Source organism: Caretta caretta, chromosome 1 (assembly GCF_965140235.1).
Source record: "Caretta caretta isolate rCarCar2 chromosome 1, rCarCar1.hap1, whole genome shotgun sequence".
Taxonomy (NCBI): Eukaryota; Metazoa; Chordata; order Testudines; family Cheloniidae; genus Caretta; species Caretta caretta.
The window spans coordinates 287,497,298-287,512,297 of NC_134206.1; the positions used below are offsets into that span (position 1 = coordinate 287,497,298).

The following is a 15,000-nucleotide window of genomic DNA, read 5'->3' on the forward strand; positions in this document are numbered from 1 at the left end:
CAGCAGTTTGCGTCTCCTGTCTGGGAACATGTGAGACGCTTGCACACACGAGCAAGACCAGGGCAGGGCTGGGGGTGGTATATCCATGTCGGAGGAGCTGCCGGCACAGGGTGCTGGCTCCTGGGAGCAGAGGCTCAACATGCTGCTGGTTTCATTGCTGCAGTTCCTGGTAGAGCCCTGCAGCTCCGCAAATACCAATTTATATCTGCGGATATCCATATCTGTGGAGAGGGATTTTGTATCCGCATGGGGCTCTATCCATGGATGTATAAACACAGGAATATTGATGAGTAGGGAGGTTATATTACCTCTGTATTTGGCACTGGCGTAACCACAACTGGAATAGTGTAATGTCAAGTTCTGTTGTCCACAATCCAAGAAGGATGTTGAAAAATTGGAGAGGGTTAAGAGAAGAGCCACAGGTATGATTAAAGGATTGGAAAATATGCCTAATAGCAGTGGGACCCAAACTTTTGAGGGCTGTGCCTACCTTACCCCTGTCAGCTCCCCCCACCTCCCCGCCACAGCTGGGAGTGGGGTGCAGCTTGGGGGGGACATAGACAGGAGTAAGGGGGCCGAGGCTGGGGCCACAGGAATGAGACTGGGGATGGGGACTGAGCCAACGCCAGGGATGGGGGCGGGAGCAGAGTTGCAACCAGGCCCTGGTGGGGGCCAGCAGCCAGGACCACGGCCAGGTGCGTCTCCATTCTTGGCCCCACCCCCAGCCTCGGCCCTGGGTGGGAGCGGAGCTACAGCCAGGCCCCTCAGCCAGGCGTGGAGCTGCACTGAGGCTGGGGACGGGGCCAGGCGCAGGGCTGGGAGCTGGGGCCATGGCTGGGGGCAGGGCTGGAGCAGAGCTCGGGGCAGGGAGGGGCTGGGTGGCACTTGCTCCCCACCCCCAACGGGAGCTGGCCTGGACCCACCATGCCCCCCAAAGGTCCCACCAAGCCCCGCTGGGGGGGGGTGCTCACCACACTTTGGGGACCTCTGCCTTATAGTGAGAGACTCCAGGAGCTCCATCTATTCAGCTTCATAAAGATAAAGTTAAGGTGGGACTTGATCACAGTCTTTAAGTACCTACATGGGGAACAGAAATTTGATAGTAGAGGGCTTTTCAGTCTAGCAGACAAAGTTAAAACTAGATCTAATGGCTGGAAGATGAAGCTAGACAAACAGACTAGAAATAAAGTGCAAATTTTTAATAGTGAGGGCAATTAACTATTGGAACAATTTACCATAAGTTGTGGTGCATTCAGCATCACTGATCATTATGATATACATAATATATACATACATATACATCATGATATTCATATTTAGATAGAACGATAGGTTTCAGCAGATCATAACCTTTCCTGTGATCCCTTACATGGGATGATTTATATGTACTATCACAGTTTTACACAAATGATGAATATAGGGGTTACAGGGCACTCCCCTGAGGTATAGCGTGTCACACTACTATACTATATAAAGTACTTAAAGGTTAATGTTAATGGCTGACTGTAGGAATCTATAACTGTTGTTTTCCACAGGGCATTTCTGCCATTAAACAGAAAAGCCATACAATCTGTGTGTTGCTAGCATTCCATTATTGTTCCAAGTGAAGGTAGCTTTTTTCAGGCACGGTGTGGGCTGAATACCTGTGAAGAGGATTGACAGGTTCGATATAAATGTATTTCCTAGTATGATAAGATTTTATATGCCAAAAGGGATCAAAAATACCTTTCAAATAATGTCTTTGTGAGAGGATCACACGAGCTGTACAAAAGGAAAGATCAATAGCAATGCAATGACATTCTTTTCATTTTCTTTAGGAACGTCATTCATGGCAGGGTGTGCTCAATCTTCTTGTCCCCCACATTAACCAAAATGTTAAAGTTATAAGGCATACACAGTGAAAAGTGCAACTAAAACAGGAACTTTCCTTATGGGTCCTCAAATACTCTGGCATAACATGTCGTGTAGCAGCTTTCCTAATGTGCTCTGAGGAGCCTGGGTAGTTGAGAGCATGCTGCATATTGTGTTTTCCCATTGACTCCGTGGTTTCTTACTTTCTCTTTTAATTTGTAGTTTGAGGGTAGACATATTAACATTTTGCCCTTACACCTTGCCCAGAACACATTAGAAACATTAATTAATATTAGTCTGCTCAACACCCATGGTGAGGAAGGTATTAATCTACCCATTTTCTATATGGATAAAATGGGGCACAAAGAGGTTATATGATTTGGCCAAGATCACACAGCGAGTCAGTAGTCACATGCATTAATAATGTAACTGAAACATCCTTACTCCCATTCCTCTTGCTATTACAACTAGACAGCAGTTCCCTCGATACAACACTGCTTGTGAGCAAAGCCCTACATTAACAGAAGGTATAAAGTCCTTTCTGTAAGCGAAGGAGAACCTACCTAAGGGAGGCACTAAAAGGCGGGAAAAGTACCTCCTCAGCAAGCTCCCCCTCTCCACAAACCCCATAGAAACCCCTCCATCAGGGCTATAGAGTTCTGACTCTGTGAATGGGACAGGAAAAAGAGGGTGGCGGATCTCCTCTGGAATCTCTTGCCCCCACAAAACAGCCCTGCTCTAGGGGCATCTGTGGTGGTGGAGCTGCTGGCAACCTGCCTCCTGCAAGAGCTGTAGGGTCTGGGGCCTAGTAGAAGATGGGAAAGAATTCATGGCAATATGGAGGCAAGGAATCTCCATGAATGTGCTCTTTCATCTGGCTAATCCACAAGATCTATGGGTTTGTGGGGACTGAACTCCTGTCAATTGTTTTCTGGGGAATGGTGAATTCTGCTTCCAATGAAGAAATCAATGGAAACTATAAAAGTTTATTCTAAGTAAGAGCACAACCCTGTAGGAGAAAATGGCAACCTCTGTGTATGCTATGGTTTCTATGGAGGTCAAATTTAAGCTAATTATCCTTGAACGTGTCCCATTAAATCTGATGTCTGTGAAGTTATACTTCTGACTGTAATGGCTCAATAGCTTAAATATAGCAAGGTCATATCTGTTTCTTCATAACAATGAAAGTAGTGAAGTAGGATGAGTATACTTCCTGAAAAAAACCCAAGATTATTCCAGTTTTAATTAATTTATCCCCATCCTGTAACAATAAATTGCAAGATATCAGAAATGCAAGCAGGCTTTTCTATGGAGTCAACACAACATCCAGGCCAACTTTTAGGGTCCTGTCACATTGCTGTGGCATCTAATAGCATGACATTGCAATGAGAATCTTGTGCCTCAGCGTCACATAAAATTGCAATGTGTTGACATTGGATTGCAAAGTAACAACAAAACACCAACATGTCACGATGCAAAGCCGTTTCGCTGAAGGACAAACCTCTAAAGATGGTGACTTTAAGGTGAGGATAATCTAATAGGGAGTGAGAGAGGAAAAAATACAGCATATACTATTTTTTTTATTGTCCATCCTGTGAAGTTTAAATTGCTCGAAATGGAATGTGAGTGGAGAAAGAGAGCAAGCGAGCAGTTGCAATCCTCCTTACACTATATTTTTCATTTTTTAAAATATGATTAAAAATTGTGGCTGGCAGGAATGATTCAGAATCAAATATTTTATGATTTCTGTTATCTAGGGGAAGAAGAACTGCGTTGAGCTGTTTGCGTCTCCAGTAAATCGAAAACCAGGAATTTCTGACGCACTTCCATCCGAAGAGGTGTTGCGTTCGCTTAATATCAATATTCTGCATCAAAGTTTATCCCAGTTTGGAATTACAGAGGTTTCCCCAGAGGTAGGTTATCATGTGCCTAATATATTAGAGTTTACTGTAAATTAGTCAACTCTAAATATAATTATTAAGGCCTGCGTGAGTTCTGAGGCTAAGGTACTGATACTGAGGAGAATGTATGGCTAATAAAAGTTGTTTTTATTATTACTGCAAGGCAATAATAAAAAATAATCCTGTTAAATAATTTAAATAACGCTTGAATGGATCATATAATCATTCAGGCTATGGCAACATTACCGCTTATGTCGGCATGATTTATGTTGCTTAGGGGTGTGAAAAATCCACCCACACCCCGAGCAACATAAGTTACACCAACATAAGCACTCGTGTGCTCAGCACTGTGTTGGTGGGAGAGCTTCTCCTGCTGACATAGCTTCTGCCACTCACAGAAATGATTTTATTATACTGATGGGAGAGCTCTCTCCTGTCGGCATAGAACATCTTCACCAGCCATGCTGGAGCGACACAGCTATATTGGTACAGCTGCACCACTGCACTGCTGTACGTATAGACATGGCTGAAGAAACTTTGGTCTCTTATATGTGAGTTGGCTGATCTGAAGACTTCTGTGAAGACAAAAATAGAATTCCGATTTCATGATAATTCTCCACTTCAAGTCCAACCTCCCGCTTGGTCCATACAGGGTTAAACTGTGTCTTGAATGGCTTTGGGAGCATTGTATTTGTTTATTTTATCTATTGCTGACTTTGTTTTCTGGGAGTGAGAGATCTGAAAGTTTTCCCACTTTATGTTTTTTACCTAGCTCAAAAAAGAGAGAGCCCTTAAAACGTCTCGCTATTTTTTATTACTACTTTTATTTAAACACAGGTCCAGCACTGCCACATCAGCAGTGCTCTGCAGACATTGTATTTGGACATATATTTGACTGTGGGTTTTGCTCGTGACACCAAAGGAAATAATAATTAAAGAAAAAAGGAAAGGAAGCCACTGAGTTCACACACACATCAGGCTATAATCAAATCACTTTGGATCTTGTTTGGTGCTTGGAAGCCCATAATTACACATAAAGCCCCTTGGACTCTTTGTGAGGTCAATTTCATGAACGATCTCAAAACAGTTAATCAAAAACAGATTTTCCTGTGCAAATTTCTATTTTGATGAGAGAACAGTTTTTGGTCAAAAAAACATTCTGAATAAAAAACTTTGACCAGCTCCAGTCCCCCCTCCCCACCCCAGTCCCGTTGATTCCTATGGCAAGCAAAGGATCAGGGCCTTTATGTCCAGGCCTGTGTGTGAGCCACTGCTGAGTGCATAATGGGTGCTATACTAACCTACATAGTTGCTGCACTGCCATTTTTCTACCTCATTTGAAAGTTTAAATTCAGTGTAAAGTGCTGCAATATATTGCACTTTTCATACTGAAAATATAAAAAACAAGTTATAATGAGCAAAGTCATATGTGTTTCCTACAGCAGGTAAATTATGAAAATGAAAGGGTTTTCACGGTGCAGATACTGAGGTTATAGGACACTGAGTTATAGGATCACAAAGTGAAGCTAAGCAGTCCTGTCCTAATGTCAGATCTGTTCATTACAACTCCAATCAGCTAACCGGACTGCAGCCCAGACATACTTTCTTTAAATGAGGATTTACTTTAGTGCTGAAGTGTCTGAATTTGAGAGATATGATTATCTGTTCCAAATACTTCAATTACAAATAACAATTCAAATGGACAAGGGAAGAAAGCATATGTGAATAAAGACTCCTTATGAATGGAGAAAAGATTTCAAGCTCGGAGGGACTGTCTGAAAAAACAAAGTGCTGACTTTGAAATCTCACCTATGTTACATGAAATAGTAACTTGTCATTCCTCAGTTTCAATAGTCTAGAACTACTAGGTATTTGAATTCTCTTTCTGTCAAACAGATAAATGTAGCCAATACAAAGTTAAAGGTTTCATGGAGTTTTCTCTAGAATTCTTCATACAAAATAGCTCATAAAGTCAGGTGGGTTTAATGCTATTGGGAAGATAAGATCATTATTTGAATGTCTTTATTCCATTTTTAACAGATTACATAAATAAGGCCCTGATCCTGCAATGACTTATGCATATGTTTATCTTTACACATGTAACTAGTCCCACTGTCTTCAGTGGAACTACTCATGTGTAAGTCTTTGTAGAAATCAAGGACTAAAAGACAGCTACATTTAATCTTCACCTCCCTGCCATGTTAACTGACCAATTTTTCACGTATCCCTAAATCCACCTAAAGAACAAATGTTTACAGGACAGAGGCAATAAGGGGGTATAACCCAGAGCCACACCAATTTCTGTGGTCCCCAGGCTTTACTTATGCTCCCTACTGACTGCAGCCAGTGTGTTGGAAGCATCTTTTGAGAATGATCAGCTTTCTTTCCATGCCTTGCACAGAGTGCTACTGGTCAAGTGCTTCTTCTCTCCCACCTCTCTCTATTACCAGAGGTCAGGCGTTCATTTCCTTTGTCCCTGAGAATGGTCCACAGGAGGTGCCTTAGTAACAGGTTAGGTCCAAAATTATCATAGAGAAAAAAAAATTATAAAAAAAACCGAGGGCTTGTCTGCACACTAGCTTGAACCAGTTTAGATAAACCAGAGCAGACATACATAACCCCCTACATAGACATTCTTGAATCCATTTAGAAATTGTTTATATCAATTTAGCTTAAATTGATTCCATACTAACTCAAGCTATATTGATACAAACTATTGCTAAACAGACGTAAGAGTGTCTACAGAGGGTATTGCACCAGTTAAACTAAATTGGTGCAAGTGTGTGTGTATACAAGCCCTGTGAGAAAATCAAAGCATTACATTATACCGCCACTTAGCTAGTGACATATGTTATATTTCCAGTTCATTTAATCAGCACACCCTTGCATCTTTAAGTTTCAGTGTCTGTCTCTGCTGACAGGCTTTTTTTTTTTTTTCTTACCATCTCCGACTTTCTGCTCTCAATAAGGAGGACTGTACCAGGAAAGCTTTTGTCTCTAGGAGCTTAACAACTAAGCTGTTTTAAATTTACTTAATTGTGTATAGCCCCATCTTATCAGTTTTCCTGGACCTCAGAACAAATAATCCTGAACAATTGACACTGTCTCACAAATTATTTTCTTATCATAGACGTGAAGTGACTCAGCTACAATAGTCCAGAACCCCTGCTATCATAATTACAGAAGAGTTTAAGTAAGAGTTCTGCTGTCCTTCCTGCTCTGCATTAGAATCACGGGAACAGACTTCTTTCGTTAGGCTAACGTAGTATTTCGGTGTTCCAAAATGGCATGTCAGTCAGTGTTAGAGCTGTGGTGTGTCATTTTTGCCATTTTATAGACATTGCCTAACGTTTCAAAATGGTTTAGATCTGACTTTGAGAAAAACAAAATCAGGAGAAAATGTGCCCTGCATTTATAATGGAGAAGAATTGCGGTAGACTCAACTACTTATATAATAAGTTCTACCATTTAAAAAAAAGCTCTACTGTTCCATTCATGTACTAAAAATAAAGTAATTAAAGTCCTTCAGCCAGTAGTTCAAAAATTGTGTTACCTAGTTAACTCTCTAGTTTATTTGGTCTTTAGATGGGGAGGTACAGGGCAGCATTTATTTACTGATGAAAGGGCAGCTCAGCTGATGCTCAGTGAGCTCCTGCTTTTAATCCAGTTTTCCACGTGGGATGTCTGAAACACAGGAAGGTTGTCAGGTAACCTCCCCAAGGTCAAACAGTTAGTTTATAGCTTATGGGCCAGTGCTGCAGCTGCTCTGAACACGGAATTCCCATGGCTGTCAATGGGAGTTCAAAATGCAGGGCAGCTGCAATGTTGGGCCTTAAGCCAGCATGAAGACCCAGGCCTATCCTGTAAATATTAGATGAAATGACCTCCTCACTGCATTGAGGTAACTGAATTGCACGAAACAAATAGTGAAAGCAGTGAATTTATTGTTGTTTAAATATGGTTAAGAACAATTTCAGCAGAAATAATTGGCTAGTATGCCAGTGTACCATTGAAAATGCTTCAGTTTTTTGAGTGGTTCACTGCAACAAGGTGATTTATAATTCGTTTTCAGCCTGTGGACACGTACAGAGCCCTTAGGGTCAGGTTTTGAAACCAAGTGCTCACATTGCTGAGCAGTTTCCCACCCAAGTACTCTCATTGATTTTAGTGGGTGTACTGTGTGAGTTTCATTTTGCCATCTGGCCTTCAGTGCTGTGACAGACTGGCATCTCAACAAAAGAATATTCTTGTTAATGAAGTATTTTCTAAGTCAATAGATAGGATGGTTAATTTAGGGGTACTTTTTAAAAAAAATTACTATCAAATACTTATCTGTGTGTGCTGTATTCTATAAAGCTACATTCTGTGAATTACAGAGACTAGGCACTGAATGCTTCTGTCTCCCTCTACAACTAGAGGGAAGCAAATCTGTGTCAAATCAAAACAGCAGCGGCTGCTCTCAGTTAAGGGTCCCTCTGTCCCTGGAGTCCATGTTCCCATCAGTGCATACAAACTCCTTTGCTTGAATTCTACCTGAGCAGGGCTTTCCCTGTTTGGGAGGGCTCTAGGTCAAAGGGGTTTATGAAGGTGTGTAGCATTGCTCAATTTGGCAAGGTCCCAGGAGACCTGGCAGATTTCAGAGCATGCTAGCATACACAATGACAACATAGCTCCAAACCATGCCCAGGGATCAGCATGGAGCAGAAGGCCCTATTGAGTTTACAGACCACCCCACGACCCACCCCCATGAGACTCCTGAACTTTTCCCTCTGTGGTGATCACGTGACTCCAAGTCTATAAAGTCAATCTCGTAGAATATTTGCTATAGGGCTTCCTGGTTCTTCATTAGGGACATGTCCATACTTGCAACTGTGTGTAGAGTACACATGCTGCATGCCCAGCAGGTATGGATATAAGTAGCAGTGTAGACGGAGAGGCACTGCTTAGGCAAGTAGAGAAGAAACACACCTGAACCCCCAGGGTATGTATCCTGCACAGTTCTCTATGGATATGCCTACACTCCAATTAAACACTTGTGGCTGGCCCATGTCAGCTGACTCAGGCTCCCGGGGCTCAGACTAAAGGGCTGTTTAATTGCAGTGCAGACATTTGGGATTGGACTAGAGCCTGGGTTCTGGGGTTGCAGGATCCCAGAGCCCTAAACATCTGCACCACAGTTGAACAGCCCCTTAGCCTGAGCCCCTGGACCTTGAGTCAGCTGACACAGGCCAGCTGCACAGTGCCTCCCATGTCTACACCGCTGTTTTTAGCAGTGAAGTATCCCCCTGCCTCCCGACCCTGCTGATGCCTTTCCCTGCTGCAGTGAAAGCCTCCAGCAGCAGGGAAAGGCTCCAACAAGAGGGAGGTGGCAGGGAAACGCTCCAGAAGCTCCCCACTGCCAGAGCCTTTCCCTGCTATCTTCCCCCTGCTGGAGCTTTTCACAGCCACATGTAGCTACACACAGCAGTGAGTGTGGATGGAGCTTCCTGTTCACTGTGGTGTGTGGCTACCTGTATCCTACATGCTGCACAAGTGTAGACAAGGCCTAGGAAAGAAAGTTTGTTCTTAACTCAAGTTGATTAAATTGAGGAAAATCATAGTGAAGACAAAGCAATTTTTAGTTTTCACATGAATTAGCTGGTTAAATTACAGATTAGGCTCTCTACAGGGCTTTTCTATGAAAGGGGAGCATTGAGACTTCGGAAATGCATCTTGAAGACCTGATTTAAATACTTTCTTTTCTCTCAACTTGACAATTTTATTCAAGAAATACAATAAAGAAATAGACCGAGATTAGGAGTGTGACTTTCTGTATTAATATGTACAACTTAATTTCTTTCAAGTCTATTTGTATGTAATCTTTTTCCCTTTGAAACACACAAGTGAAGATTGCATTTGCTGCAAGTATATACATCATATTCTGAATAATGTATTACAGTTGGACTGAGGATTCTATTAGAACCAAGTTTCAATTAAGCTTTTTTCCATTTGAAAATATCACCAAAATCTTATAATTTCATATTCCAACCAGGCTTTCTCACTGCAATAAAGACAGAATAAACATTATTTGTTTTTTATTTTATATTTCCCAACAGCTCTGCATTTTTCAGCATACAGAGCTGCTTTAGAAATGTAATATCATTGGGAGTCCCTAAAGTTAGGAAATTGTTTGAAGTACAATCAGAATTTAATATAGGGGGAGGGGTTGTTTTTCTTTAGGTTAGAATGTCAGGGCTTTTCAGCTTATTAATACATCATGAGATTCTGTTTGCACCTGTTTTCACTTCTGAGTAAGGTGTGGATAGTACATAGGCTAGTTTGTAGGTGTTGTGGGAGGAGACGGAGCAAAATGAGACAGCAAGAGCAATTTTCTCAGCACACTTATGAGTACTACCCTTTTACCTGATGAGCCAGGTAGTTTCCAAGAAAGAATGAGTCTTGTTTACTTAGCTTAAGACCAGTCCATTGCATCTGTGGGAAGATTACTTCAACAGTCACTAAGAAGATCTTAAATCATCTTTGGGTGTGTTAGGATTATTGTGGCAAACACGTATAGTTCAGCCGGTTTGCTTATTTGAGATAGCCATGGAACTAGCAGCAGTCAGAGCCATATAATATGGAATGTGTACTATAACAAATCTGAACTAATGCATAGTGCCTGATAAGAACTCTTTAATCTGCACATGATATTGTAGAATATCAACCTCTTTTTTTTTTTTTTAAATGAAGAAAAATGTTTTGCAAGGCCAGCATGAAGCGGACAAAATCTGGAGCAAAGAAGGATTTTATGCAGTTGTCATATTTCTCAGCATCTTTGTCATTGTAGCAACATGTTTAATGGTAAGTCTGTTGCTTTACCTTCTTTCTGTTTTCATTTATTTATTGCTTACGTCAGTTTGAAAGACCGAGTCCTGCCTCCTTTATTCCAAGAGGGCTTTCATAAAATAGTCAGAAGCTCAGCCTCTAAGTAACAGTAAGTAACTCTGATAGTGTTGGGAGGCCAAAGCCTGATGCGTAATAGAAATACTTATTATGTTTAGAATGTTTTATATCTGATATAAAATATCACTAATGTAAGCTTCAGAAATAATGGACATTTAACCATGCACAATAATCATGCAGTAATTTAATTGAGGGTTTCTACTAACATGATAAACCATGAGAGTGAAGCCTAAGTGAGTGCTTTACGGAGACCACAGACGCCCTGAATGTCACTACGGATTTCTAGTGTATTTTATTTCTTACATTATGTGGTAATAAAAAACACAACATTGATTTTATACATGGTAAAATAGTATTAGCACTGTGTAACAATATAATTACAATAAAATATGAATTTGACATTGAAAATATTGATATTACCACTATTCAAAAATGTACTTAGGGATAAGTATGTTATTAAACTGCTCTTTTAACATGACGTCTGACATGTGATGCAGTATATGTCTGGTGGCCGGGTGTCTAGCCACTGGATGTCCAGTGAACATCCTTGCCAATGAACAAACACTCCAATGAATGAAATTCAAAAAAATTTAAAGGGCCCTGAGTGCATGTTGACACTGGAGGTATTAAAGGGACACTCTGAAATCTTTTTCAATTTGATTTTGTTTTAAAAAAAAAAAAAGGAAACTGTCAATTATAGCTTCAGAATCTGAATCCTTCCCACATTGTTAGGGCACAAGCAAGGCTCCCCCATCCCTGGGGCTCCAGGGCCATTTTTTGCATGTCCTCTATGTTATTAAGTTCCATAAGTTTTCTCTCTCTGAGTAGTGTTCAGTGGAGGGATTCTTTTGGTTGGCCCCACTTTAATGTTCTTCCAGCTGGTCAAGAATGTGTTCATTCTTAACACATGTCCCAAATATTTCCATCTTCTTTTCTGGATAACTTTACAGATAAGGGATTGTTGAACTCTGATGAATTTTGGCACTATTCATTCAATTGAATTACCCAGTACTTTTCAAACATACTTGCTTTCAAGGGCATTTAGATGTCTGTCTATATACCTTTGGTGGATTTGCAGCTTTTACATCCATATGTTAAGATAAAAATAACATTTGAGATGAAGATTTGTAGGTCGGTCTGTAAATTATAGATTTTTTAATGACAAAATCTTACTTAAGCTGGTAAAGCCTCTCTGAAGTTGTGGGGGAAGGGGGATTCTTGTTTTTTTCCATCTGACAAACATTAATCCTCCTTCTTCCCCTCCTCACCCCTCATTTCTTATGGAGAATAAGACATATTGCATCATCAAAGACATCACTGTAACTCTGGAAACAGGATGTGATAACTTTTTCTGTCTCTGCTGCCTAGCTGTTCACTTTGTGGAAGCAGAGTACACCATCTTGGACACCTTCTCAGTCTTCCTCCTTTTATCTACATAATCTCGAGTGCATAAGTTTAGCACACATAAAATGGATGCACTCACCAATTCTGCAGGCTACAAATGTTGGGCCTTTAATAGGGTACCCAAAATGATCATTTTGGAATTATACTGCAGCTGCATATTTTATCCCTAAATGGGAGTGTCAAAGGTGCTGTTGGCCAAATCTGGATCTTGATTACTTGGAAGTGTCTCTTAAAATGTGAAGTGGAAACTAATTAGATGGATGTGCAATAGTGGTTAGTGCAAGCTAATTGAATTGTCTATGTTAATCCTTTGTTCTATGGAATTATTATGGAAATTATAAAACAGTCCAGCCTTTTCTCTTAATCGGGTTTTACAAATGATATTTAACTGCACAATTTTTACACTGACAGAAGACTGTGCATTAAAAGTCTTTACATATTTTATTTTTAATTTCTCTGGAATTTATTAATGAACTGCAATAAGAAAACTATCAAGTCTTTATTTTATTATGCAGTGTATTTCTATATACAGTAGTATTATGTAGTAACATGAGCTAAATTCAGACCAGTAAATTGTTCCTCCCAGGCCACCCATTTATTTCTGTGTCCCCCCCATCACCAGAAGAACTGTGTTCTTTGCATCTCAGAAGGGATTCACCACCAGTGGTCCTCTTCTGCAGCCCAGACTATGGACTAATTTCTTCTGGGAGCTCCATACATCATTTATAACCTGTTAAGTAACAGATCAATGAAGTGTAACTATTTAACAATGCTATTCTAAGGAGAACAGGCCTCTCTGATTTTTATTTTTAATAGATAATGGTTTGTTACCCTAACCCTTTTTAGAGTACAGGTTACTTGTAGAGCTGGTTAACAAATGGGATAATTTTTTATTAAAAAAAAGTGTCCCTTTTTCTTGTCAAAAGTTTTCAGATTCTAAAATTTGAAAAACGGAATGACTTTTTTCACACACAAAAAAAGAGAAGACAAGAAAAATTTGACCCTTTTTTGTGTAAGTTGTGAGATTCAACATTTTTTGACTGGCCCTATTTGTTTATGAAATTTAATTTGCCATTCATTATTTTTGCAGCGTGTTTCTTACCAAAATCATGGGGGGAGAAGGGATTCTGCCAGTTGATTGAATTTTAGAAACACTTTAATCAGGAGAATATTGAACAACAGGAAATTCACTTGTCCTGTTAAAAATTTTCACAACTGATCATTTGTTCTAAAGTTTGTGCAGCTTTTAGACTTCACAAAATTTTCAGGATATTCAAAAAAACTATGATTGTAGGAATATACACAAATAATTTATGATTCCATACATCAAAGAAAACCAAACTTGGCCTTTTTATTCTTGAAAACATAAGATTAATTTTAAAAATACTGCATCAGTTCTTATGTTCAATGCTTAGTAGAATTGCTGAGGGAATAGTAGGAAATTAACCAACCATTTCTAGCCAGTCCAAGGGTTAGTTTCTCTTTCTAGGAGGCCTCATTCAATTTTTCTTAAGTAAGGTTTATTGAGTGACTTAAGCAAAATCAAAACAATATACTTTTATTCTGAAGTAAGAGTGTCCCCACACATTCATGCACTGAAATAACAAAATATATGAGTTAAAAATCAATTGCCTGTGAAAGTTAGGCGCTCTTTTGAGGTATTCTGGGCAGAAACAGAAGGTGTGAACTTCAGTGTATGTAGATTAGGCCTACTCATCACTCCATGTGGACCCAAGCAAGGAGGCAACAGGAAGAGGAGTTGCATTCCCATTGAGCTATGAGTCTACACCAGGGTCCCCATATATGCAAAATTTAAAGATGTCCCACTGTGTCCTAGAAGGCAGCTCTTTAAAGATTAGGGATTTTTCTTCATATTTTTTTAGTCATCCTGTATCTCTGTGCTAGTGTGTACTGTTTATCCTAGTGTACCGAGGTGGCTGTAGAGAACTGCCTTTCCTTAGCTCTTGTGTGCTATAACTGGGTCAGACACCTTATGCCATGAAGACCTTGTCCATGCTCAGCCTTGAACTGAGTCTAAGCTTTCTTTAAACATGGTTGTAACTAAATTGGTTATTTGCATAGTTAGAGCCAAACTGTTTTTAAAACCATTTTTCAAAACCCAGAATGCCTTTTTAACCATGTCTTTGATATGATTTTTTCCCCCATCCACACTGTTTGGGCAAACTGTGTTACCTGAAACCATGTCTAAATGAAGACCAAACATGGTTCCTTAACTCATTTCACAGCCTGTTATCGGTGGGATCTAAATTTACTGGGTTGGGTTTTTTCTATGCTCAAATAGCAGAGTATTGGAGAGAGGTAGGAAATTATGCTAGTCTAGATGGACCCCAAAGACCTAACTGACTGTGCCTCCAAATGAGACATCACATTGAAAGAAAGCAATGTAAATAGGTGATTTAAAATGTTGTGCCATGAGTGGCCGAGTGATATTCCCATAATCAATTATCTAGGAGTTATCTGAAAGCATAGAAGCCCAAAATGATTTATAGGAGGAAAGTGGTTAGAATATCTCAAACACCTGTATTTATTTATCCAGTATACCTGTTGAGTTTTGTAATATAATTAGGGCTATTTTCCTCCAAAGTGAGGAGGACCAAATCTTGCTCACTTTACTGATGTGATTTATTCCCTAACTCAATTCAATGAATATAGTATTTACATATGTTACTGAGGCCTGCCTAATGGGTGAATTACCTCATAAATGGGACAATTCCAAGCTCACACTGAAGTATTAATCTTTGAATATTACCATGAAAATGGATGTATAAGATATATCCAGTCACACATATTGGGCTAGGCAGTGACAGACCCTGACACAGGGGCTTGAGTGAGAGTACTCATGGAGCCTCACTGAGTGGAAGCACCATAAAGGTTCCTGGAT

The 15,000-nt window shown here is 40.1% G+C and overlaps 1 protein-coding gene across 4 annotated transcripts in view; it reads left to right on the forward strand.

Moving 5' to 3' along the window:
- The window catches only part of PTPRR (protein tyrosine phosphatase receptor type R), a 195,092-nt gene that overhangs the window by 105,367 nt on the left and 74,725 nt on the right, over positions 1 to 15,000 (forward strand). For all 4 annotated transcript variants that reach the window (XM_048835783.2, XM_075124360.1, XM_048835787.2 and 1 more), the window contains 2 exons: positions 3,609 to 3,764; positions 10,482 to 10,592. In XM_048835783.2, coding sequence (XP_048691740.1) covers positions 3,609 to 3,764; positions 10,482 to 10,592 — 267 coding nt within the window. The remainder of the gene's footprint in view (positions 1 to 3,608; positions 3,765 to 10,481; positions 10,593 to 15,000) is intronic.